We start from the raw sequence: 26,531 nt of genomic DNA, 5'->3' as shown, positions 1-26,531 counted from the left end.
ACACTTTTTTTTTATAATATTTAAGCTGAATGTTATTTTAAGTGCAGCGATAAAATTATATTGTGGCCTGACTATCAAATTTCAACCCTTTACGAAAATATCAGATTACACCTTGTTACTTTTGCTTCTCTTTTTCTCTATTTTAAGTTGACATTTTCTCTGGGGTCGTTTTCATCAGCATCACTGATTGCTGTTTTTCTAATTAGGTATAGTTCGACCTTTGTTTTCTATTTTTAAAAGAATTTATCGGTGACAACATAGCTCCTCCATACTATTATTTTTGTATAATAAAGACGCAAGAATTAACCAAGGCTGTTCGTAACATGGTCACTTTATGGCGACCCGTATTTATACTGTAAAGATCCTGTAAAATGTTACCCGAACTTGTGTAAATAATGAACCCTGTATACACACTAGCTTTGTTATAGTACAACCCTGGAGGATTCCTTCGTAACCAACGTTAAATACGTGAATATATTTTGTGAGAGACCTAAAATTATGACGATACGAATACTGAAATATCATTTAGAGTAACTGTTTAAGTTAGAATGCAATTAATTCGCTCTATTATCCCTATAACATCGCGATTTCAGTCTGCGGAATAATACCGTCAACATTCTCATGCTGCCAGTGAAAGAGCAGTCATCAGGGAACGTGTGTCTCTCGTTTCGTTCAACATATGTTATAAATACCACTGGCTTTCCATGCAGTATCTAAAGTCCCAAGATGGGGAAACCGAAAGCAGACAACAAAGGAGAGCCGTGAGTATTTAAAGCCATTCGATTTCCGAGTTCCTGGAGGATTCGGTGCTTAATTTGTGCTGTACATCGACAGGTAGCTCGTGAAGCAGAACCGTAGGCCTAGATCGGACTCCAGACTTTTTTGTAGGTTTATTTTTATGCCGGTAATTACATTTTCTTACCATTTCTCGCCTTTCAAGAATATTTTAGTGTGTTAAATTAGTCAATATCACGTTTGAATTCGTTCTGTCGACTGACTCCCGTACGGCGTTCGTTGCTCCTCAGATACATAGAACTAGGCCCACAGATTGTCTTAGGCCTAACCAAACGTAGTGTAACTTATACTAGAAGAATATCTTAAGGATTTGTAGCTTACCAAAATAGCTCATGGTAGGCGTAAGGTTGCTAAATTTGACTGATTCAAGGCCCATTTAGGGTAAGGTTATGATGCAACAAAATCCGTGGGGGTAGGCCTATGGAGGGGATTTGGGTTTTTTTTTGTTTGTTTATATTGATGTTATTTTTATTTGTAATTCTACAGAAGAGCTCCACACGGAGATATTGAATATTACTAAGATTTTTTGTACGACAGTAGCCTACAGGAAAGGGTGCATACAATACAGTACAAGTGAGATAATTTAACAAATTTAAAGGAATAATTTGACCAATTTTTACTTTCTTTTGTTTATGTTTATAAATTCATCACTAAGAGGTTGGCACCTTGAAGAGCGTTTCTTCAGAATTACCTTTTTTATTTTCATTCTTCACCGTGTTTATACCAACGTAGCCTTTCGTTCCTATCAGATTTGACATCAAAACACTGTTGTGCATGGTCCTTCTTCAGTAGAATTTTCAAAGATGCCCATAAGCCTAATAGAATTCACTACAGAAATTTTGTGTACCAATACTTTTTCATGTGATAGGCCTTTTGATGAATCTGACATTAATTTCATTGGGAAATGTGTACTGAACCCATCATATGTTCCCCACTAGCCTATCCTATAAATCAATAATTAGAGCTCCCGGTGGGAAACTGGGCTTTTCTGGTAAAGGGAAAAGAAATGGTGAAGCAAATGGATGCACCCTAACCTTATTTAGGGTGCCAGGTCCTTGCCAGAAGTCATAGAGTACGTATCCCAAGCTAACCTTCCCTATGGTAACAAGACCAGTGTGCCATAGAATATATGGCAGTGGTATAAGATATGTATGCATGGCTTTTCAACATCCCAAAGTTATATAACAGTACCCTGACCAGTATTTGTCATTTTTCTTCCAGATGGAAAGTAATAGAAAAGATAAGATGAGTTAACAAAACATTTTTGAAAAAAATAACTCAGAATTATTCACAACATAAAAATCACTTAAAAGAAACACGTTTCAGTGCGGATGTGAATTATCAGCTGTTTTTAACCTAAAATAGCGTTGAGTGTAAGTTTTGTGACTGTAGCTAAAACACCATGGTTAACTTATCTGGTTTTTATTAGCACCATCATCAAAATGATTGCAGCAGCTGTATTATTTTTACAACAAAGTAAATTTTTTGATAAAAACCTTATAGTCAAAGAAGAACATACAGTTTCATAGTGAATATGGAGAGGGAAAACTCCCAAAAAATCAATTTGACATATTCAAGGATTTTAAGGTTCCACACCACTAACACCAGATAGACAATCTGATAAAATAGGATTCATATATGTGGTTAGGTAAAAATAAAAGATTTTGCTGTACTAAGAAGATATTTAAAGTGTAGCACATTAGACTGAACTGCTGTTGAAAAATACTCAAAATACATATGGTACCATATATATAAATATAAAAAAAGAGGCACAGTTTCTGAAGCCAACAAAAATTTTGGTTTCAGCAGATATGGGACAGATGCCACATAAAGTGAAGTTTTGCAATTTTGTAGGCAGTAATAAAAACCAATACAAAATGCAGTAAGTAATTATTGGATGCTTGTAAAATAATGCAGGCTACTCTTTTGATATGCATGGTAATAATTTCCATTCCTGTGCATGTTAACAGCACCAGCAGCATATGCATGTACATTTTCAATGGTGTCTTTATGACACTAATGGAAATTTTATGACAGTCATTCTTTCATCATGTTTGAAAGATAGCAAGGTTGTGCCGTTTCTTCTGGTCTGCCCAAAGCTACAAAAGAGTATATTTTTTTAGTGAGTTATTTTTTAGTTTCCAGTGTGAAATGTGGTTTCTGTGGCAGGTTTTTTTTTTCATCTTTGCACTCATAAAGATGATACTTATCCCTTTGTTATAAGTGCTTGTTTCGGCTATCGTTGCCTCCTTAGTGAGAATCCACGTGTTTAGGATCAAGTTAGATTGAACACACACACACACACATTAGGGAGGATCCAGTACACAGTGTTAGGTTAGGTTGGGTTGTCCTGTATCCTGTTTTTAACTTTTTCGTTCTTCCCCCCACCTGAAAGCCCCAGTTTGCCTCTGTGGTACCCATCCCCAGTTAATGTAAAATATAGGATGCTTTTTTAGGTTTACCAAGCATTTGGGATGTAAATGGATGTCAGATTGGCCAGAATCACAAAAAGAATTATAAAAACTGTGTCTCACTAATTTTAGGGGTCCTGGTGTTAAACATTTACTCAATACTGTATAGGATATAGCCAAAGATGTCATCATTTACATTTAGCCTGTGCAGATTATTTTTTATACAAGACCTTCCACTCAGAGAACGTAGCCTAAGCCCTATCTGTCTGGCCCTTACTGCAGTCAAATAGCAGGATTGGTCCATCTCCTGCTGCCATTGTAGCAGCCTTGGAGGCCTTTTCTCAAACATTCAAAGGCTATTATTTACTTTTGTTCATGAGCGTTTCTAAATTTTGTAGGCAGCATCCAATTTAGATAAATTGCAAAACGATGCTCATATGTCAAAACAAGAATGCCAAGCATGGCCTACCTAACATGGAGATAGAGAGTTGTCTTTAAGAGCAAGATGTAAGAATCATTATCGATACATTATGGATACATTAAAACAGACAATGCAGTACTAACATTATACTATGAACTGGTTAGACCGATCTTAGAGTATGCTGTCCTGCTGAATACTGTCCCAGAGAAAGGACATAAAAAGAGAAGTACCATCAGGCAGGCAGGCAACAGAGATTTTGATGCAATGATTTGTACTCTAGAAAAGTTTCAGTTAAAAGATCACTTAATAGAAACATTTGGGATATACTTAGGGGACAAATATCATAGACTTACAGGAATCAATTTTATCTTAAGTTGTAGCCAAACTGCATCCAATGGATAGAAACTGGAAATAAAAATGTTCAAGAATTGCCAGTGTGAGAATATCTTCATGTATGGGATTGCCTAATATTTAAACAGATTACCAATTGTTCCTCATTTTTTAACCAACTATCAGCTGAGGTTATAACAGTACTGTACCACTGTGGTACCAACCAGTTCAGGATGAATAAGGTAAATGACAGAGGCATTTTAATGGTACATTTATTTTTATTTCATTTAAAGGTATCTCCTGGGGTGGACTAGGAAGTCTGATATGTCTGTGTAATTCCATGTAGCTCAGTAGTGTCATTTGTTCTTCTTAGGACAAATAACACAAATTATTATATATTTTCAGCAATGGAGATGTAGTGGAAGGTAGTGCAACTCCAGCAACAAAAGAAACTAAGAAGGGGAAAAAGGGTCGCAAGAACAAGGATGTTGACTGGGAAGATGATGTGGCGAAGGAATTGGAAAACATGACCCTGGAGGAAGCAGGGGAAAAGAAGGAAGAATCTCGTGAGCCGTCACCTGTTCCAGAAAAGAAAGAAAAGAAGAAAGAAAAGGTATTGTAGATTAAGGAAGATCATTTGGAATTTTGACCACTTACTTTGTGTAAGATTTTGCAATTGCTATATTTTCTACACAAATACAATTCATAATGTTGAATTGTACATGTGCATTTATCAGATAGTGTGGAAAAGTTTATCATAATTGTCTTTTAACTACTAATGTTGCCATTATTAATAAGTAACGTAATCAAACCACATGATTTGATCTCGTTGAAGATTATCTGTCATCTTGATGTGAGTGTTCATAAATGTAGACATGAGTTAAGTTCTTTACTCGTGTAGGGCTGTCCTGAAGGATTTGATTATATAAAAATAAAAAATATACCTAATAAATGGCATCATTTGGTAAATGATATTCTACTTAAGGGATTGGATCATGAGGGATGGTCATAAAATAACCATGCCTTATGAGTTTACCAAATTCTTAGGCAAGATATCACCAAGGTAGTATTTACTGCAGCCGACAAGTCATTGATGTAGTTTTATTGCTGTGACCATCATCATTAGCTTATTCTTTTGCAAAACATATTTATGGGTGGTTGTGTCTTCACACCTATTGTCCTCAGAGCCATTGTTTGTGATTGAAAGATTTTTTTTTCCCAAATGGAGCTTCAATCTAATTGAATTAGCAAGGCAGTTTGATGACAGTGGTTGAGACCTCCATACTAAGTAGTAGAGTCTGGAGTTTTACTTTTGAAGTCTCTTTCCTGGGCCTAAGTTTTCTTAGGAGTAGATGTGTAAATGAATGCTTTCCTAACTGTGTTGTATTGAACCCTCATCTTGTCTGTTTTGCTGATATTTGAGAAATTTTTTTGCATTGTACCTCTTTTTAAAGCATGTTCATTGCTATTTTAAGATCCAATATGTAAAGATATGTGTTGCAAAGTGGTTGTACTTGATTGATGTCAAATTATTAGTCATCGCACTTTTTACTAAATGTAGTATACTGTAAATGTAATTTAGTTTTTTTGTACTGCATACATATTACAATGTTCATGACGGTACTGTACATGTTGGTACAGTATTAGTGTGTTTTGCTTTGGGCCTGAGGCTGTTGTTTTCATTGTCTGTTGTTATTTATGTTCCAGTAGAGGAGAAAGTAGTGAACTACTTCTCTATGAAATTTGAGTTCCTCTCATTTCTTAAGAAAACAAGAACACCAATATCTCTTAGGTGCAGTGTAATTAAAGGTTTGGAGATAGGTTGTGCATTGAAAGCCATTAAGAAGAAACCTTAGACCTTATGTTGTTTGTACATAGGTCAAGAATGCCTCCCAAGTAGATAATCTGCCATGAGTGCTCACGGGTTGACTGGTATGATGGTACATACTTATGCCAGAGGTGGGCAAAAGTTGCATTTGGTACATACTTATGCCAGAGGTGGGCAAAAGTTGGATTTGCATAGTTACGCAATATATTCAGGTAGAATATGAATGGACTACTTTTTCCAGATTGGAAGACCTTAGGAAGTTCTGAAAATAATTTGAGAGAAAAGTAAAGTCCAAGGTCCCTTTGATTTGTTATGCAGACAGCAACTAATGACAATACTCACAGTTCACTCGTCTGTCTACTCTGATTCAGACAAGTGACAGGATAGGGAATGAGAAGAATATGCCTGAAGGCAGTCCTCATACAAAATGATGGGATGAAGGACAAGCACTTGTAGGTGTGTGTATAAGAGAGGAGACAGACAGAGAAGCAGCTGTTGTACTTGTATTCCCATATCCTCTCTGTTTATAGGAAACGTCCAAAGGCAGATTTGTATCTTATACATAAACAACTATAACATTTATAAAATTAAAAAAAGAATAATCAGTACATAGTGTATACTTTTGAATGAATCCAATAAAAGGAGATGGCTGAGAGTTAGTCCCTCTATACACAAAACAAGAACTACTGCAGTGGGAGAAATAGACAAGAAATGAGAAAGGGAGATAACGAAAAGTAGTGGAAGGGAAGCAATAAAGATGAGTATAGCACAAAAAACAAAAACTGTCATAAAGGTGATCAGAATGAGCAGTAAGCTGTTAATGCTACAGAGTCCCACAACTGAATGACGGATAATGTGGAGTGAAGGGGAGCCTGTGGTCAGGAGAGGTAGGGATGTTCTTTGAGGAAACAGGTTGATATGACTGGGATACTCTGTACATGGAGTAAAGCATCCTATAATTGAGTTTGTACTTTTTTTATGATTGAATTGAGTTTGCACTTTTTTCTGTTGATTGAGTTTGTGTTGTTATAAAAAATGTACTTTATGATTGAATTGAGTTTGCCTTTTTTCTTTTGATTGAGTTTGTGTTGTTATAAAAAATGTGTTTTTATTCATAGAAGCATTGCACGTTATTCCATTTAGTTTAATGCTGAAGGGCTGGTGAAATGTGACTGACAATGTAGCTATGGTTATTAGCTATTGCCATCCATGCCTTGTAGTTTTAAGATTTACAGACTTTGTGAAGAAGATTCACCTTAATAAACTCCTTGAGTACCCTTGGAGTCTCATCAACATTAAATTTGTAGGGGTATTAGCTTGAGATTGGCTTCAGCATAGGGAAGCAGTGCAAGGGTTGTATAGTCTTTGTCCTTGGGTACTTTGAATCCATGGTGGGGTCTTCTTTTTCACGATGATGAATGTCCTGTTAGATATCATCCTCAAGATGAGACCCTTCTCATCCATATTAAAACAGATCTGAAGATACTATGGAACTTTCTTTACATGCACTTTTCAGCCTCTTCTGATGTGGGTAAATGTTCCATTTGGGAAGCATTAACCTTTGAGATATTTAATGTATTGGTTAAAGAATCATAACCTCACCCCATTGTAAATAGGGATGCTTTGTGAGAATATTAAAGGTTTCTTAATGAATTTACAAATACAAATATGAACACATGAAAATCTGTTTCAGTTAATGTTAGGAAAACCACATTTAGTGCATTGTGTACAAACATGTAGCAATAGATGGTTAAGAATGGTTTGCAGTATTGCACTGTGTCACTATATTACTGAATAATATGGTCTCTAATCCCGTGAAAGACTTTTGAATTGGGAATGATTTACAGTAAATTTTAATTTTATTTTTGATAATAGCAAAAATAGTTGCATCCTAATTGGCACTTTTTTTTTTTTTATTTCAGAAATCAAAAAAATCAAAAGCGAAGGATTCAGATGATGAGGAAGTTATTGTAACATCCAAAAAAGGTGGTGGCTTTGCAGCCTTAATGGTGGATGATGAGGATGATGATGACTTGGATGAACCTGTTGTTGAGGAGAAAAAAGACAAGAAGAAATCAAAGAAAGATGAGAAACCTAAGAAAGAGGAGAAGCCTAAAAAACCTGTTGATTCTGATGATGATGATGAAGAAGTTATTGTTCAAACCAAGAAGGGGGGAGGTTTTGCAGCTTTGATGGATGATGATGATGATGATTTTGATGAAGATATGGATGAGCAGATTGTGGAAGAGAAGAAGGAGGCAAAAAAGAAAAATAAGAAGGAAGAAAAGCCCAAACCTGCTGCTGAAGACAAAAAGAAAGGGAAAAAAGGTAAGAAGAAGAAGAATGATGAAGAAGATCTTGACCAAATATTGGCAGAGCTAGAACTGGAGTACAAAGGGGAAAAAGCAAAAGAAGAACCAGCAAAGGAGATCACAGAGGATGTGTTGCAACCAGTAGAAGAAAGCTCAAAGAAAAAGAAAAAGAAGAAAAAAGATGCTGCTGCAGAATCAGAGAAAGCTAGTATTTCCTCTGCTCAAGAGGAGATTAATGATATGGTGAGCAAGGTTGCCACAGAAGTGGCAGAAAAGACTGCACCAGCAGTGGAGAAGACTGCACCAGCAGTAGAGAAGACTGCACCAGCTGTAGAGAAGACTGCACCAGCGGTAGAGAAGACTGCACCAGCGGTAGAGAAGACTGCACCAGCGGTAGAGAAGTCTGCACCAGCAGCAGAGAAGTCTGCACCAGCAGCAGAGAAGGCTCCTGCAGAAACAGAGGCAGTTGCCTCAGCATCGGAGAAGGTTATACCACCACCGACAGAATCCGTAGAGGTTAGTGAAGCAAAATCAGCTGAAGAAGCTAAAGCTGAGACCACTGAAAAAGTAGACGACACTTCAGCAGAAACTTCCAAAGCTAAGAAAAAGAAGAAGAAAGGCAAGGATGCTGCAGCACCTGCTGCTGAAGACTCAAAAGAAGGAACCCCAGCTCCAGATGAAGTAGGAGAAGGTGCAGCAGGTGATGAAGATGGAACTGGAAAGAAGAAAGGCAAAAAGAAGAAGGAAACTGAAGAAGACAAAGATGGTCGTAAGGGTAAACCTAGCAAGAAAGCTCTTGCTGCCATGCGGGAAATACTGGCAAAACAAAAGGAAGAAGAAGAAAGATTGAAGAAGGAAGAAGAAGAAAGACAAAGGCAAGAGGAAGAACGATTAAGGCAGATTGAAGAGGAGAAAAGACTTGAGCAAGAAAGGAAAGAAAGAAAAAAGCAAAAGGAGAAAGAACGAAAGGAAAGGTTAAAAGCAGAAGGAAAACTACTTACTCCTAAACAAAAGGCAGACCAGAAAAGAGCCCAGCAGATGTTAGAACATCGTAAAGCTCTAGGACTGGCAGTCCCTGAAGTTGGTGAGAAGAAACCTCGTCCTGGAACCAGAATTAAACCCAAGAAAAAGAAAGATCAGGAAACTGCTCAGGAAGAGTCAGAACCATCACCATCACCAGTACCAGTAATAGAAGAGAAGGCTGCAGAGGAAGAAAAGCCTGAGGGGGAAGAAGCAGTTGCTGCTGTTGTTGAAGAAGTAAAAGAAGAAGAGGTCAAGGATGCTTGGGATGAAACATCTGATGAAGATGAGGATGATACTTCAGAAGCCACTGAAAACAAAATTGTTAATAATGTAAGTAAGCCAGATGATGATGATGAGGAAGAGGAGGACGATGAAGAGGAGGAAGATGGCAGTGCTGAGAGTGAGTCTGAGGAGGAATCTTTGGAAGAGCACAAAGGGGAAGCAGAAAAGAGAAGACAGAGAGCCATGGATCGAATGGCAAAACGCAAGGAAGAAAATTTAAAGAAACTTGATATAGATAATCTACGTGCCCCTGTGGTATGTGTACTTGGACATGTAGATCATGGCAAGACAAAAATCTTGGACAAGTTAAGAAGGTCAAACGTCCAGGAGGGTGAGGTTGGTGGTATCACTCAGCAGATTGGCGCTACTAATGTGCCATCATATGCAATCAAAAAACAGACACAGATGGTGAAAGACTTTGATATGAATGACATGAAATTTCCTGGTCTCCTCATCATTGATACTCCTGGGCACGAATCTTTCCGAAATCTTCGTTCTAGAGGTTCTTCGTTATGTGATATTGCTATTCTTGTCGTTGATGTAACACAGGGTTTGGAGCCACAGACCAAAGAATCGATTAGCCTTTTAAGAAAAAGGGCTACACCCTTCTTAGTTGCACTTAATAAAGTTGACAGGTATGGTCATGCTAGTTATTTTCTTCTGCTTGTAAATTTTATTATTATGTTATGTAATACATTTTTTTAAAGCATTGCTCCCTGTTTGGAGTATGATTTATTATTTTAGTAATATGGTTATTTTATTTTCAACTCAGAAAAACAGAATTGATGCCACTTCAATTTTCATTTTCTATGAAGTTCAGTACAAGAAAATCAGATTCTAAATCATTGTGGTTAGTGTAATTGGTTATTTTACCTTTAGGTGTTATGCAGGCAGTTTTTGAAAGATATGAACCTTAGTTCCAGTGTTGGCTTTTGCATTTTGGTTAATTTTCATGGCTTCTACAATTTTGTTTCCTGCTAGATAATGTGTTAAGTAATAAGGCTGCTAAGTGTTCCATTACTATAAATTTATTTAATATGTAGGTTATTCAAATTTTGAATGAATTAATCTGTTTTTTCGATCCGATGAAATGCCTTGTTAAGATAAAGATAACTTGAAAAAAATTTGGTCTTTTTTTTTCTGAAATAAAAATGTTTATTAACCTTAATGAGTGTCGGCCTTGGTACTGGTGCAAGGAATATTTGTTGAGTACTTATAAGTCCCCCAGGATTAAGAAACCTTTGATGCTTGTTTGTAAATGCTTGACAACTTTTGATTGCATCCCAAAAGAAACTGACCAAGTACCAGGCCCAGCTTTATCTGGTATCTTACACGATGCCTTGTTGGTTTTCCTGTCTTGAATTTCAACAAAAGGCATGGAGGATAAAAGAGTAGGCCTTTATATCTTCATTAAGATTGCAATAAAATGTATATCTTCATTAAGATTGCAATAAAATGTACCAATATTCATTAAGTTTGTAACTAGATCATTTTTTTTGTCCTAAAACTAATGTCAGTATGTTTCTCAATAATACAGAGTTTATGAGTGGGTGTCTCATCCATCAAAAGACATCAGAGATGTAATTAATATCCAGGAAGAACCATCAAGAAATGACTTTGAACGTCGTACATCTCAGATCATCCAAGGGCTGAGGGAAGAGGTAAAGTATATTTTCAAGTGAACCTTTTTGATAAAATGTCTTTATGTTCTACAGTATGCATACTTTTCTAGGAAGTGTGAGTGAACAGTAGTAATATATATCTGATTTGCCAGTTGTGGTGTTGCATAATGGAACTACATGTATTTTTATATCGTAATTGTACTGATGCCTGATAGAGAGAAACGTGAAGGAATACTGAATCAGAGAGAAACATGAAGGGATACTGAATTGTTATTCATTCTGGTATTTGAAGTATTGACATGACATGGCCTTTTGTAGTTGAAAGTCAAGACAAACGAGTCCTGAAAATGTTAAAAATTCTATTGAAAATGAATAAATTTTGTTAGAACATTTTATTACTATAGGTACATATTCAAACGATAAAGATTAACAGTGCTGTTCGAAGTCTTGTTAGGCTTGTTAGGTGATATTTCTTAGGTTTGGGATAGCTTCTGACCTTAGTGGAAATTGGCAAATTGGCAATGCCCTGAGTAAATAATCAGTAAGCGGCTCACTACCTCATTGATTGTTTTAGAGGTTAAAGCTATTTGAAAATGGATGCAGTGGAGTAAAATTCCATTACTTGTTTTATTACTATTTTAGAATTTTGAATTATAACTAAACTTTTTTTTATCATTCTTTGTGTGGTAATGGATCTTGATTAGTAGATACTGAAGTGTTTTATGCTCAAATGATAACCTGCATATTCGTAATGCATATCTTGATTGTTTTTGGTACCCTGTTAATTGCTGCCTCTCAAGATCCATAAATATGTATTACAAAATAACCTCTTCCTTTTAATGTGGTACAATTGCTGCAGTTGCCTATGGCTAAAGATGGATTATGTGGTTGATTTCCTTGCCATGATGCCATACTAACATAGTTGATATAAACATGGGGGATATTTAAAATAAGCGGGAGTGTGAGGAGTTCATGACTTTTCCTCTTATACTTTCTTCCACCTTTTTTTGTATCTTTTATACATTTCTCACAAATTCATGGTTTATCCTTTGTAGGCTATATTATTGTTGCAGCACTATTCCCATCAAATCTTTTAACACATTTTTGTATGGTGCAAATTATGTTTGTAAATACTGTACTGTAATTCACCCAGGCAAGTGTAGGTAAATTCTACTTGCTTCAAAGAAAGTGGGTTAAATAAATGAGAAAATAGCTTTTTCCTTCCTAAGAAATTTGAGTAGTTTGATTGTACTTTGTTATGATGTATACTTTTTATAGGGTGTCTGTATTTTACAGAATTGTAAATTTCAGTTGTAGCAAGTCTTGGGTATTATTTTGGTTAGTTACTTAGTTTTCATCAGTGTAAATTAAATCAACTATTTTGTTGCAAAATGTAGTTTTCAGAATGATACTCTCATGTTATGTTGGTAATAAAGCATGTGTATTATTTTTATTTTGCAGAAACTGAATTCTCCGCATATTGTTGCAAAATGTAGTTTTCAGAATGATTTATTCTCATGTTATATTGGTAATAAAGCATGTGTATCATTTTTATTTTGCAGAAACTGAACTCTGCGCTGTTTTGGGAAAACCCGAATCCCAAGGAATACCTGTCTCTAGTTCCCACTAGTGCCATTTCAGGAGATGGCATGGGTAATCTCATAGCTCTCATTTGTAATTTGTGCCAACACCGTCTCAAGAAAAATTTGATGTTCTCAGAAGAATTACAGGTATGTTTTACTGGATTCTGTTCACATCAACTGCAGGTTGTTTCAGCACCTAACTTATTTAACTTAACCCTCCAAAATGGCATAAATGATTTTGGGGCAATGTGATCCGCTCTTTTTCTTATTTTTTTTCCTTCAATCAAGTTATTACTGTAACAGACTACTATTATCCTTTATTAGGTAGTTACAGTTAATAGGTTTGTTGTGTCTTCTATACATATATACTGTAGTGGACACAACATTTGTGAATTTCCTTTAATTGGTTTTAGTATTTGCAAATAATTTTTGTCAATTTATTACATAAGGTGCCACATTAATAAATTTGCAAAAGTTCCTTAATTTAGACTTTAAGTAAACAAAGCCATTTGGCAACGGCAATCGCATATTTTACTCCAGTCATAGAAGATACCTTGTTTCAAAATGATTTTTGTGATGATGGTCTTAGCGCAGAAAAAATACATAAAATGGTAATATGAGTATCCACTCATGTTTTATTGAATAATTATTGTTTCCCAAGAAAATAAATCAATTGCAGCTAGAGAAAATTGGAAACATTAAGTAATAAGTAATGTTTGTTGGTTAGAAAAATTTTGTAAGTAAATAGATCAGCATTTTACCCATTTTTTTTTTACCTATTCGTGAGTGCATTGTATGTTGCTAGTGATTTTTAATACATAAATGATAAACATGCTTTTACTTTTGATAAATTAATGTTTTCACATTATGTCATGTCAGTGTTTTTTAATAAATCTTCTAACCAATAATTAAAATACTTACAAATGCTTAGCATTTGATATCATGAAGAAAGATTAGGGTACATGTGAATAATAATCAGTAATGAAAATGAAACTACATAAATTCATGTGAGATAGACAATGCAACGACATAACAGAGACCCAACCATACAACCTTATTGACTGACCAGGTCTTAATTCTTGGTGCCTGCCTGAGCAAACAATGGGAGGATTTGCTTAACTCTCCAGTTACGGAAGTTTGCCTCTTATCTTTGTAGGACCAAATGGTTTAGGACTTTAGGCAAAGCAATTCAGTTATTTCTGTTCACTGGTTGAGTGAAAAGGCAAGTTTTTTGGAATACTGTATCTCTTTGACTTGAGAGGGTTTAAGGTTTAGTTTGATTTTATGAAATCTAGGCAGGGAAGCCAAGCACTGGGGCACTTGTGGCTAAGACAGTGAAAAGGGTGGGAGTGGTTGCACAACAAATAGAGACCCAGAAAATAATGGAGGTGAAGTACACAGGTCTGTGGGTAGAACGAAGAAAACTCAACAGTTGCACTAAGAAGTAATGGTTAGAGAGGTTGGAGAGCAAGAAAGAAGAAAGGAAGTGGAAATGAACGTAAAGTAAAAAGCTAAAAAGTGGTGCATCTGGGGACCAAAGGGATGCTGCAAACACCCTTTAGTTTATGCTCATAGTGCACCTTGTTGGTTGGACTAATGGTACCAGCCCCATATGGGAATTAGGGGCTTAAGAAAAGATTGTGACAAAAAACAACCCAAGTAAAGTTAAATTTCATAAGATTAGGGCATCACCACCATTTTTACTTCACAAATGAAATATTGCTCTTAATTCACATTTAGAAGCTGGCACCTGTACATGTCAGGCAACTTTCGCTACTTATTACTGAAGAAACCTCACTCATGCATCGTAGACTCTTTCTCCCACCCTGCTTGGTGGACCTAGGTTTGAGAGATGCCTCCTCATCTTAATCATACCATGGCATCTGGCCAGATGTATGTTTTCTAGGGTTTTCTAGGTTTGAATCCTACATTCAGAGTAAGTGTGCCTTCCTCTTTTGGTGTCAGCTACATTAGCGAATCTTCTTCATATTACTGGAGTGCCTGACTTACTCTCGGACCTGATTAGTTTTTCAGAACTAAGATCTCCAGGTTTTACTTACCATATGTTCAAATAGGTCCACATCTCTTGGGTTCCTGTAAGGGTTATGACTACAAACTCCCACATAATTAGGTACTTGGGCTAAAAATTCACATTTAAAGTAAACATTCAAGTTGAAAACTAACGACTGTGTGACATCTACGGACTTTTGACTAATACTACTAAACTTACGAACCCAAGAAGGCTTGGGACCACCTTTGATTATGCCATTACCTCATTACCACGTGATTTTAGATCCACCAGGCCTTCAATTCTTGGTGGCTTTGGCTGGGAGTTTCCTAGGAAACCAGTCAGTCATGTTCACCTTGCTGCTGTGAAGGTCACAGGAGCAAAAGAGAAGGACTGAGCCTTGATCCTTGAAGGTGGTTCTGCCCTCGTAAAAAACCTCCAGCCAACTGGCAGAACTATTGTAGATTCTGGTCAGGAAGTAAAAACAGTTGGTGAGGGGCAATCTTGATTGCACTTTTGCCCTTGATCATTTCCGTGATATCTGCTTCAGCTTGCTGAAGTAACTGTGACATTTGTGATATTCAGAGTAAGAGGTTTTCCTTAAAGGAATTATAGTGATCTGTGAAAATAATGGAAGATTTCCTTCACTTGTGGACAATTCAGTTCTGATTTAACACCATAACTTACCTTGCATTATGGGGTCTGTTAAAAACTGCTTTCATCAAAAATAACATTTATTCTAATTTGGAATATTACCATGCAAGGCCTGTCCTCTTTTTACACATTGGATATAATTTTTTTTTTTTACCAAACCCTGAATATTCATCTCATCAGAAAATTATTTTTAATGCATCTCATTACCTTTTTATCTTGTCATATAGAAGGGAATAGTCTTGTATTGGGTATTTTTAACTAAAGTTCATGAATAGAGGCTTATGTTTTCCCATATGAGTATTAGTCATTGATTGTTTTGATTTCATGCTGGTGTCATGGTTTTTGTCTTAATTTTCCATTGTTTCTTTCGTAGTGTAGCGTAGTGTAGTGTAGCGACATGATTGCTTTTTTTATCACCAGTATTTCCAATATACTTATGTAACAAAAGTACCAAGAGTTTAAAAGCAAACAATATTTTCTTTACAGTGTACTGTACTAGAAGTCAAAACAATTCAGGGACACGGAACCACAATAGATGTTATCTTAGTAAATGGACGCCTTCGTGAGGGTGATACTATTATCTTAGCTGGAACTGAAGGCCCTATTGTTACGCAGATCAGGTTTGTTGATTATTTTGGTGTAAATTATTGTATTACATATATTTTAATTTTTTCTTTTTGTGTTATGGTGTCTCATGTACAAGTATGTTTACCTCAAAATGGTAGGCTTGGCACAAAAACTACCTCAAAATGGTAGGCTTGGCACAAAAACTTTAAACTCTTGGCAGTTCAACTAATAGTAAATAGAATTAAAGGGTGCCTCGTTTGTAGTGAAAGTGTAAACGAGCTTAATTTTTCTTAATCAGCGGCATTTTAACATTTAGAATTTATTCATATTTCACATTATGTTTTTAGAGTGGTTCCAAATGTGGGTGGCGAATAAACACTTCTTATAGTTAAAAACACTTCATCTTTTGTAGCAAGACCTTTGGTGATGCATATTGTAAATTTTTCATGAAGATGCATAAAAGCAAGCATGTTTTTATGCAGTGTATTCTAGGGGGGCATGCTATGCTAGTAATTAGCCTTTTGACTTGTTTCCAAAACACAGTACCAGTATGCTTCTAAAACAAAGTACTGATATGCTCATTATGAAAAAGAACAACTTTATTATATGTGAAGAAAACCCTTATCCATTTTAACTTTTTCTGTCGACTAATGAAGTTTTCTGAATTATCAGGTCTTTACTGCTTCCTAAACCTCTCAAGGAGATTCGCGTCAAGGGACAATACGATGAAGTTAAAGAAATATCAGCAGCACAAGGTGTCAAAATTGCTGCTCGTGATCTAGAGAAAGCTATTCCAGGTCTTAGTCTTAAAGTAGCATACCATGATGATGAGGTAGATATAATCAAGGAAGAAGTTGACAGAGAATTCCATTCTGCCATGCGTTCCATGAAAGTAAGTTGTAACTAGATTATTGTGTTCATTTATGTTTTTCTTTACAGATGTATTGTTCAAAACACAACTTTTTTCCATGGTGAAAATCACATACCGTATGGTACTGTTTTCTTCAGAATTAACTGGTGTGTGTGTTGGTACATGTGTTGCAGGATTGTAGTATTGCATGTAGAACAGTAAATGATAACTATTTAGTGTAACTTCAAGTCTTTCAGTATTTGAAACATATATCCTTTATTTTTCCAAATTAAAATGTTCAGCTTATCGTAAACACATTTTGACATGTATACAATAGATTTAAGAATCATAGTTATCCTCTTTACATATTTTTTAAGATGTTTCTTGATATGTATTATATGCATTACTTTCAAATATATATTATATGCATTACTTTCAAACTTTTATATACTAATGATTAAGCGTGGATGGTTGTTAAAAAAGGATTTCAGCTGCTTACTACATTATCATGTTAGATTTATTGTCTTGTGACATTAAACATGGCCAATATGCATATTCTCGGTTTAGAAGATTGTGAAAATGTTTTCAATTTCTAGGTGAAGGAGCGAGGAGTTTATGTTCAGGCATCTACTTTAGGGGCTTTGGAAGCACTGCTTGAATTCTTCAAAACCAACGATGTGCCTTATTCAGGTATTCGCGTAGGTCCAGTAGTGAAACGTGATGTCATGCGTGCAGCTGCCATGCTGGAGCATGATCCTATGTATGCCGTTATTCTAGCTTTTGATGTGAAGGTTGAAAAAGATGCGCAAGAATTAGCAGATAAGGTATTGTAGCTCCTTTAGTTTTTGAGAGTCCAACAGTGAAGTTTTAGTTGAAAATGTTGATAAATCAGTGTCATAAATATTATAAATTTCTTTAGTATCATACTCAGATTATCTCTTTATTGGATCTGCCAACTTTACAGGAGGGAGTGAAGATATTTTCAGAAGAGACTATATATCATCTTGGAGATAGATATGTAGAGTATCTTAAAGAATATAAAAAGAAGAAACAAGATGAATTCCGACACATTGCAGTATTCCCGAGTCGTTTAAAAATTATACCAACTGTAAGTACTCCAGTTTACTGAGTAATGCAAAAGTTATTTTAGTATTTCTTTTCACTTGTACTTGACCTGTTATGACACCGCTAGATATCATATAGGTTTAAATATGACTGTCCTAGTATGTTCTTGATAATATTGGTCAAGTTGCTTTAGTAAGTTAGGATGGTTGGTACTTATGGTTTAATTGATTACGTTATGGTAGGATTTTACTCTTCCTCACATGCACTTTACATCTCTTTTGTCTCCATAAGTATGAATTTGATTTTTAAAGTGTTGTATTTAGATGCCTCTTCCATGTTTCAGTGGTTCAACTGTTACATTTTCCATTATAGTTTGTTAAGTGTGTGTCCCTTCTCACTTACAGCATTGTTGGCTCTTGTATATTTTTATGGATCTACAGTAACTGTACTTTGACTATTGAACTCATGTTCATAACCTGTACAGTTGAAATAGAAATATATCAGAGGGGGTTGGATGCGCTGCTGATGATTCTTGTGCAGGTGAATAAAGCTACTAATGCTGTAAGCTGCAAGAGGGTTTTCCTTGTCACCAGGTAAAGTATGACTGTGGTAGTGATAATTGTCTATACTGTATTATTTTCTGTAGCCACTTCATCATAGGAAGTTGCCAAGAATATATTTATTGTCTTTACCACTAATAAAATTTTTTTAATAAGAACTCATCTGTATTACAAAATTTTTAGTTCAGTGGACAGTTTCCTGTGTTGCCTTTTAACCTTATATCTTCTCTGGCTTCTCTTGCAGTATTTTTCAATTTTATTTTGTGGGTGCTTGGTCATCAAGTTAATGCCCTCTTTAGCTTGCTTCCAATGGATATTTACTGAATGCTGATGATCCCTTTGGAAGCAGACATGAATATGGATTTTTAATTGCCGTGGAATGTTAATTATATGAATCATTAACATTCCAAGGTTGTAATACATATGTGTTATTGTTATTAAAAAAAATTGTTTAGTGGGAAAGACAATAATTGTTATATTTTTGGCAATTTCCTATGATGAAATGGCTACAGAGAATAGTATAGACAATTATCACTACCACAGTCATCCTATACGTGGTAACAAGAAAAAACCCTCTTGCAGCTTACAGCATTAGTAGCTATATTCACCTACACAAGACTCATCAGAAGTGCAACCAACCCCCTCCAATATATCTTCTATTTCAACGCTGTAGGTTATGAACATGAGTTCAATAGTCTGATATGCAAAGTAAATTAATTTGAGATCCATAAAAATATACAAGAGGCAACTTTGTTGTAAGTGACAAAGGGACGCACTCTTAACAAACTATAAAGGATAATGTAACAGTTGAACTACTGAAACATGGAAGAGGCATCTGACTACAACACTTTAAAAATCAAATTCATACTTATGGAGACAAGAGAGATGTGAAGTGCATGTGAGAAAGAGTAAAATCCTACCAAAACACAAATCATATTGAAAACTGTGCTAGAGTACTGTAATGAAGTTTACTTGGTTGTATGATTTTTTTTTGTAGCTTGCAACCATATAAGCCAATGTGTTCAATTGTTAACTTGACCCTTGGTTCATTATTTTCTTGTTGAAATTTCAACAAAATCACTTATGTAAATTAGTTTCCTCTAGTAAAACCAAATATATAGTTCTGAGTTATTATTAGAATAGAATTTAGAATTTAGGCCAAAGGCCAAGTGATGAGACCTATGAGGTCATTCAGCGCTAGAAGGGAAATTGACAATGAGGTGGTTTTAAAGGTGTAACAGGAGGAAAACCTCACAATTGCACTATGAAACAATTGTTATAGAGGGTGGAAAGTCTGATAGAAGAAAGAGAATATGAACAGAGTTACTAATAGGAATGAAAAAAGGTTGCAGCTAGGGGCCGAAGGGATGCTGCAAAGACCCTTAAGTAATGCCTACAGTGCACCATGTGAGGTGCACCGACAGCATGAATTATTATTTAAGTGTTTGAAAATCTTGCAAGCTGTGAGTCTGAGTAACACTGAACAAATATCAGTTATGAAGAATTCTTTGTTATGTTTACAATGTAAAAGACAAATTATCTGCAAATTGTTGTGGTAGTATACAAGGAATATACAAAGAGTGAAGTGTCAACTCATACAGATTTATATTTATTTTTCAGGCTGTATTTAACAAACGTGACCCCATTGTATTAGGAGTTAATATTGAGGCTGGAGTTCTAAGAACTGGAACACCTCTCTGTGTGCCATCAAAAGAGGTACTGTATCTTTTTTTCACTTTTCAGTTTATTACCAAAGTGCCAGTTGTTTTTACTTCATGAATCTCTTTGTAAGCAGTATGTTCTTAGGAAATGACAACCTTTAACTATTACTGTCTAAATTTTGGTGAAAGAGGGGACATTTGGTGCTGGAAAGCTGCTTGAAACAAATGTGGAGAATTAAAAGATGGTTGATCTTCCCCCACCCCTCTCATTGGGGACTACCTTGTTTTTGTCAAACTTTTCTTTTTAATTGGATTTTTGGTTGGTTGTCTGACTAGCCCTTTTCCGTTTCATTTCAGTGATTTTTGTCTTGAGTCTTTCTTTTCATTCATTATTTTGCGATTTCTTTCATCACTTACACAACATTGCATTAAACTGGAATTTTGAAATTTTCGTGAGAGTTGGTGGTCGTACATGGAATCAACTATGTATGCCGTGGCCAGTTTCGTAACAGTTGGTTGCTAGGTCATTTATGTATAGATTTCCTCGTTTGTGGTGGTTAATGTAGGGACAGTAAAGACTGCAACTAGTTCATGATCTCAATGAGAAAGGATTGACTTGAGCATCCATGCAGTGGTAAGAAGTACTACAGGTTATACTAAAAGCCAGTTGTCTATAGGTTATACTAAAAGGCAGTTGTCTATAAATGTCTGGAAGTGGTGTTTTTCTTGTTGTTGATGATTTAGACATGATGTATTCATTTCTGTGATTCACTTATATTCTGAGTTTATTTCACTTTCAATGGAATAATGGTTGTCATTGTAGTTCCCCATTTTGTGGGATGACATAAAATCAAACTGTGAAGGTGAAAATGAAAGCCATATATAAATATTCATACGTTATTTATGCTGGAAACAAAGTTTTACTGATATAACTTTTAAAGCTCAGCTTAGACATGATCTCAGCAGTAGCTACATCACTAGCAGCTAGGGAATGTCTTTGATAGAACTGCTTCTTCCTCCAGGTGACTTGGGGAGGATGTTAAGGTAGAACTAAGATTTGGAAGCATTTGCAAAGGCCCAGAAACTGATTATTGTGCCAGTATTTGAAAACATTATCAGGTCAACACATCTGGTATCCTTAATTTTCTTTAGAGAAGGATGAGTGTACTACAAAGTCTTGGGTGTAGAGTCTTAACTGGTATTTGTATTAGATGAGGGGTTTGTCACCAACAAGGAAACATTTGGGAACCTTGTGATTCATTCTCCAGGAGCTGGAAAGTTGCCTGTCAGCTGCAAACAATTGCATCCTTTATGTCATGGCAGGTTCACTGTTGCTGCCATACTGTTGATTCATGGCTTGCTTAGGGGGGGTGATTCCCACATCATGTCAGCAACTGTTGTGTAGTCTGTGCTGATGAGGAGTTACGCTATTAAAAGCAGCATAGTGCCACATCTTAACATCCTTCCCTAGTTATCTGGGTTTTGAAGTTTTAAAGCATTGTTTGTCCCAAGGAAGCTGAGTCAGCTCTCTTGAAAAACTGCATAACCCCATGAAATACTGTTGACTCTATCAACTCTCCTACTGCTGCTATCCTGTAGTCATGACTGTTTATTCTATTAACTTTGCTACTGCTGCCATCCTGTAGTCATGAAACTGCATGCCTTTTTAGAAGGCAAGATGCACAGATCTTGGATATCCATGCCCTCAAGACAAAGATGGTAAATTCATAAAATATATGAATTAGATGCATGAAAATGATTCTTGTTTTCTCAGTTACGATGACATTTGGTCATCACCTAAGGATAAACATGGTGACGGAAGTGTACAACACGTAACTTTTGAGTAAGTTGATCGTGTGATTTTTTTTGTGTTTTAAATTGTTTTACAAAATAGTGTTTATTTCACTAGTTATTCATTTAGCTGTGTCTGCTTTTAGCTCCAGTACATGGTTTTCATTGATACAACATGCATTTCAGATTATATCTATCAACAGATTTTACTACATTTTATATAGCTTTTTAATGTATTTCAAACTTTTAATTTCATATTTGGTGCTTTATGTCCATGGGGAAAAAAAATCAACTCTAAATTTTTTGTCTAGGGCCTCCAAGTTCAGAGGTAGATTCTTTTATTTTTTGTGGTTATTTTGGTATATAGCAACAGTAAATTAAAATTATGTAAAAGTTTGTGTTAGCAATTATCTTTATAGTGCAAAGGATTCCACAAGGAGGTAAATAATACCGAAGCATATTGTAATGAAACCTTTTCCTTTTATTTCTATTCCAGTTTGTTGAAATTGGCATAGTGACATCCATGGAGTTTGATCACAAAAATGTTGAACTTGCGAAGAAAGGTGATGAAGTTTGTATCAAAATTGAAAATATTCCAGGACACACACCAAAGTTGTTTGGTAGACATTTTGAAGCTGAGGATATGTTAGTGAGCAAAATTTCTCGTGAATCTATAAATGCATGCAAAGACTATTTTAGAGAAGAACTATCAAAAAGTGATTGGAAGTTAATGCTTGAATTGAAAAAACAATTCCAGATTCTATAAGTATTTATCTCTCTAGGAATAAATTACTGGGAAAACTTACCGTATTTGCTCGCAGGTTCAGCAGTTTTATTATTCTTTCTGCATTGCTGCAGATGCTGTGTATTTTATAACTGAAAATTTAAAACTAGGGTACTTGGCATTACTAATGGATTTGTGGTACTCACTACTGTTTCAACCAGGTGTGAATGCAATTACCGTCTGTCCAGATAGAATATCTGTGTTTTTATTCATTGAAAGCTTTGTTGTGGAGGTTATGTTTCTCAATTTTTCCATTGCAGTATTAAACTGCATTGCAAAATTGTTAAAGAATGCTTAATACTGAACATACTTAAAATTTTTCAAATGATATCATCTGTCCAGGTATTTTTTATTGAATTTCTGAAAAGTTATGTTGCTGTGAAAAGCAACATTACGTCATCAATTAGCAAATGGGATGAGAAGTGTTTTATTCATTGCTCATCAAATACATATTTTTTTTAAATCAGCTCCATTCCATTGTGTTTCATGCCGTATAAGGTTATTGTCATCGTTGCTGGCCTTTCTGCCCTTCAATATTCCCATATTTAACTACTAATTCAGTTCACATTGGAGAGAAAAATTATTCCTATACATTACTTAGAAGCCTAAGTGCTACAGAAGACTTACTGTGGTGTTAATGTTTTAAAAAATATCTACCTATAAAACACCAATTGAACAATAAAAAAAAATAAATCTGTAACCATCATGGAATTTTATTCATTAGTTCACAAGTTCTACATTGTAATATTTTAAAATGGTTCGAATGAATACTTAATACAAAGATTTGCTCTAGGTTACTGTATAGACAGACATCAGTCGAATACACATTCATGAATTTTAAGTCTACAGTTGTTTAAACACCTAAACTGGCAACATCATCAATCCATAGTAAGCATAAATTACAAAAAATTAAAAAAATTGGAGACTGGATAATATCCAAAGTTATTTTACACTGCTAATTACTATTAATTATTCAACATAGCTGTTAGTTTTTCAGTCTTCATGGCTTAAAATTTCTGTGTAGTTCACACTGAGAAATTAGTGTTAATCTTATTCGTGCTTGCATATGCCCTTTCTGAAGTGGTTTGGACTGTGAGTCAGTTATTTTTATGGTAATTCAAGAAAATTATATATTGATTTATTAATATTCAAATTCTTAAACTACAGTACTTTGATTTTACCATTATCAAGCTATCAGATGTATGAATCTATGGATATATAATGGAAAATTCTGTAAATTAAGCTGACACAGTCACCTATAGTTCATATGCTAGCATGATTAACTCATTGTAAAACTTCCCAAAAGACAACAAGACTTACAGGATACGTGAGAAATAATTAATGGTAATTCAGTGTAGTATCGTGTATTAAATTACATTTAAAAAAAGTGAAAATAGTGACAAACATTTCGCAAAATATACCAGAAAAATAGCAATGACAAACCAATGTGTAAATTGCAGCAATATGCCTCATATTTGATTGAATGAGCCCTACCAACCTATAAACCCCTACCAGAAGACTGATCATGCCAAAGTCATTACACTGACATGGCAATCCTGCAAAGCTGTGGTTCTTGCCAACAGTGAAACACCCTCAAGTAAATGAGCACTTTTGCCACACTGCACATGTGAATATCTGAAATTAGCAATGAAGAAATTAAAATTATAGAATACTGAATGATGAAATGAATATCATCATCCTGCCAAAATACATGCATAGCCCTAGTTATGTAACCAGCAACAGTACCTCAAGTTTTTAAGTCTGTTAAGAAACACGGCTCCATATTTTGTGAATGTGTTCCTTCGAGCAATTGCGGTAATTTGATACTGGAAAAATGCTTGGGTGAAATTACTCTTACACAAGTACATGACAGTAACAATGATTGACAGACTAAGTGACTGGTTTAAAAACGATTCCATTGAAAAAGGTTTGAGTCCAGTCTGGTGTTACAGAAAATTTGAGTGAAACTGGGACTTGAAAGACATAGATATATATAAACTTCTTTGCAGTGAATGTTCAGCATAGCAATGAACTTTATCAAACTGTTTCATTGTGTTCAACTCAAATGAGATAGTAGAGCAAAAGAATCAATTTACTAAAGAATTATGTGTCCTTGTTTTTTGTAGTTCAGGTTTTCAAAAGGTTATTTTGTTGCTTTTAGAATTTTTTTATCCCATGATTTTTTTCTATGACTATTTGGCTCAGAATTATATATGTTGTAAATAAATTTTACCTAAATTTTTAGGGGATAATTTTGCTGAGTTTCTATAAGTATGATTTTGACAATTTTTAAATACAATATGCTATTATACTTAGATCTGCTCTCTTTATTTGCCAATCTTTTACAGTTTATATATAAGAATCTGATGCAGTACAGCATACATGTATATATGCACATTGAGGTATGTATATGTGTGTGTGCGTACTTTTGTGTGAGTGTATATATATTTATAAAACTTTTTATATACACAAAACACAGTTATTGAATAAAAGTGTAGATGTCACTCAAAAGTGTCAATATATGGCTGTGGATAATATAAATTGGTTTTTCAGATAGCATGTTTTTATATTCTAATTTTAGTACAGTAATGTTTATTGTAAACTAGCAAAGCAGGAAATATATTCTTCTATGTTGTGACATCTGCCAACGACTACTGTCATGATTTTTTTATTGCCATTAATTTGGTTTGTGTATTTCTAAATGTGTATCAAAGTGGGAGGGAAATATAAGTGCTGATGCTTATTAAAAATTGGTGTACACTTCAGTTTCCTATTATACATAATTTATAGTATGTTTCACAATGGATTTTTTTTCCTGATATACAGTATCCAGAAGTATGGTTGGCATTATGAAGCTCAAAATTTTATGTAATAAATTGTGTATTTTAGAAATAATTTCTACCACAATTCTTGATTGCTTTATTGCAAAATACTATCCCAAGAAGCTTTGTTTTTATAATAAAACTACTTTTTAGACAAACCCATTAATCTTGTAACAGTCTTAAAACTATGCAGAATGCATCCTAGGTGCAAAAAGCCAAGAAAGCCATTTCAGTGAACAGACTGTCTCCCCCCACCACCTAGATTCTTACAGATACTCTTCTTGTTCTTTCATGAGATGCTCCCACCTAGAGAGAGAGGGGGGTACTAAAGTTTATGATGGTTTGTATAAAACCATCATAAACTTTAATATAAAAGTTTAATATAAACCCATTAATCCTAGAATGTCCTTAATTACCATTAAAGCAGGAGGATCAAGTCAAGAAGATAGCTGCCCAAGCCCAATCCCAGGAAATGATGGCGAGTTGGCAAAGCAAAGTAAAAAGGTGCACTTCTTGAGTAATGAGTTTGTAACAAGAATATCATGAAATTGGACATTTACAGAAGTAATCTGTATGCTGTGGAAGGATACTTACCAAGCCACAAGAAGCAAAAAGGCTGGCACACCAGGAAATACACATCCAAAATGCCATACATTCAGCTGAGGAATGAATAACGAGGAAGATCAGTGATATAACCCCTTCCTAACTGGAAACACAAGGTCCACCATGACAAAGGGACCCATAAAGTAAAAATCCATGGTCTTGTGAGTGACAACATGAAGACAACTTCCCAAAGGTGTTCTGAATATAACAGGTGTTTGCCCTACGGATGACAGAGCTGATTGTGCTTGAAAACCAGAGAGGAAGAAAAGGCACAGACTTTATGGGCTCTGATGTAAGCCATTGTAGTAATTTGTGATATCCAAAATAAATGACAAGACTATCCTAATGACCAAGGAAAAGTAGTGCAGGAATAGCAAAGGTGATATAATGCTGGTCAGAACTAATGACCAAGCTCACTAAGAGTTGTCACTGAAACCCAAGGGCACATGTACTGAAGTGGCTGAAAATGTTGGAAATACTTTAAAATTTCCATATCTCTTCACCATACAAAATAAAAATAGAAGACAGGGAAGAGCAATAACAATTAATAGCCGAGTGG

At 35.1% G+C, this 26,531-nt stretch overlaps 1 protein-coding gene and 1 long non-coding RNA gene across 5 annotated transcripts in view; one reads left to right on the top strand and one right to left on the bottom strand.

Annotated features, from left to right (window-relative positions):
* Window positions 1-601: 601 nt before the first annotated feature.
* On the top strand, window positions 602-25,456 carry eIF5B (eukaryotic translation initiation factor 5B). The gene is made up of 11 exons (XM_067096649.1): window positions 602-761; window positions 4,363-4,570; window positions 7,708-10,037; window positions 10,940-11,063; window positions 12,587-12,754; window positions 15,756-15,889; window positions 16,509-16,728; window positions 17,283-17,510; window positions 17,651-17,794; window positions 19,932-20,027; window positions 22,260-25,456. Exons 1-11 carry the CDS (start codon window positions 727-729, stop codon window positions 22,527-22,529), a joined length of 3,957 nt encoding a protein of 1,318 aa, XP_066952750.1. The 5' UTR covers window positions 602-726; the 3' UTR covers window positions 22,530-25,456.
* LOC136834281 (uncharacterized) overlaps window positions 23,237-26,531 on the bottom strand; it is a 174,119-nt gene continuing 170,824 nt past the window's right edge. For all 4 annotated transcript variants that reach the window (XR_010851715.1, XR_010851714.1, XR_010851716.1 and 1 more), the window contains one exon: window positions 23,237-24,182. This is a non-coding gene — a long non-coding RNA (uncharacterized lncRNA). The remainder of the gene's footprint in view (window positions 24,183-26,531) is intronic.

The sequence above is a fragment of the Macrobrachium rosenbergii genome, chromosome 53 (assembly GCF_040412425.1).
Source record: "Macrobrachium rosenbergii isolate ZJJX-2024 chromosome 53, ASM4041242v1, whole genome shotgun sequence".
Lineage (NCBI taxonomy): Eukaryota > Metazoa > Arthropoda > Malacostraca > Decapoda > Palaemonidae > Macrobrachium > Macrobrachium rosenbergii.
This window is presented reverse-complemented; position numbering and strand designations above follow the sequence as displayed.

What these genes read in the sequence shown, in the direction of transcription:
- eIF5B (XM_067096649.1), top strand. Translation starts at nt 727, where the DNA reads ATGGGGAAACCGAAAGCAGACAACAAAGGAGAGCC. An exon ending in TCCAAGGGCTGAGGGAAGAG is followed by an intron (nt 11,064 to 12,586) that starts GTAAAGTATATT and finishes TTTATTTTGCAG; the next exon opens with AAACTGAACTCTGCGCTGTT. An exon ending in CCTATTGTTACGCAGATCAG is followed by an intron (nt 15,890 to 16,508) that starts GTTTGTTGATTA and finishes CTGAATTATCAG; the next exon opens with GTCTTTACTGCTTCCTAAAC.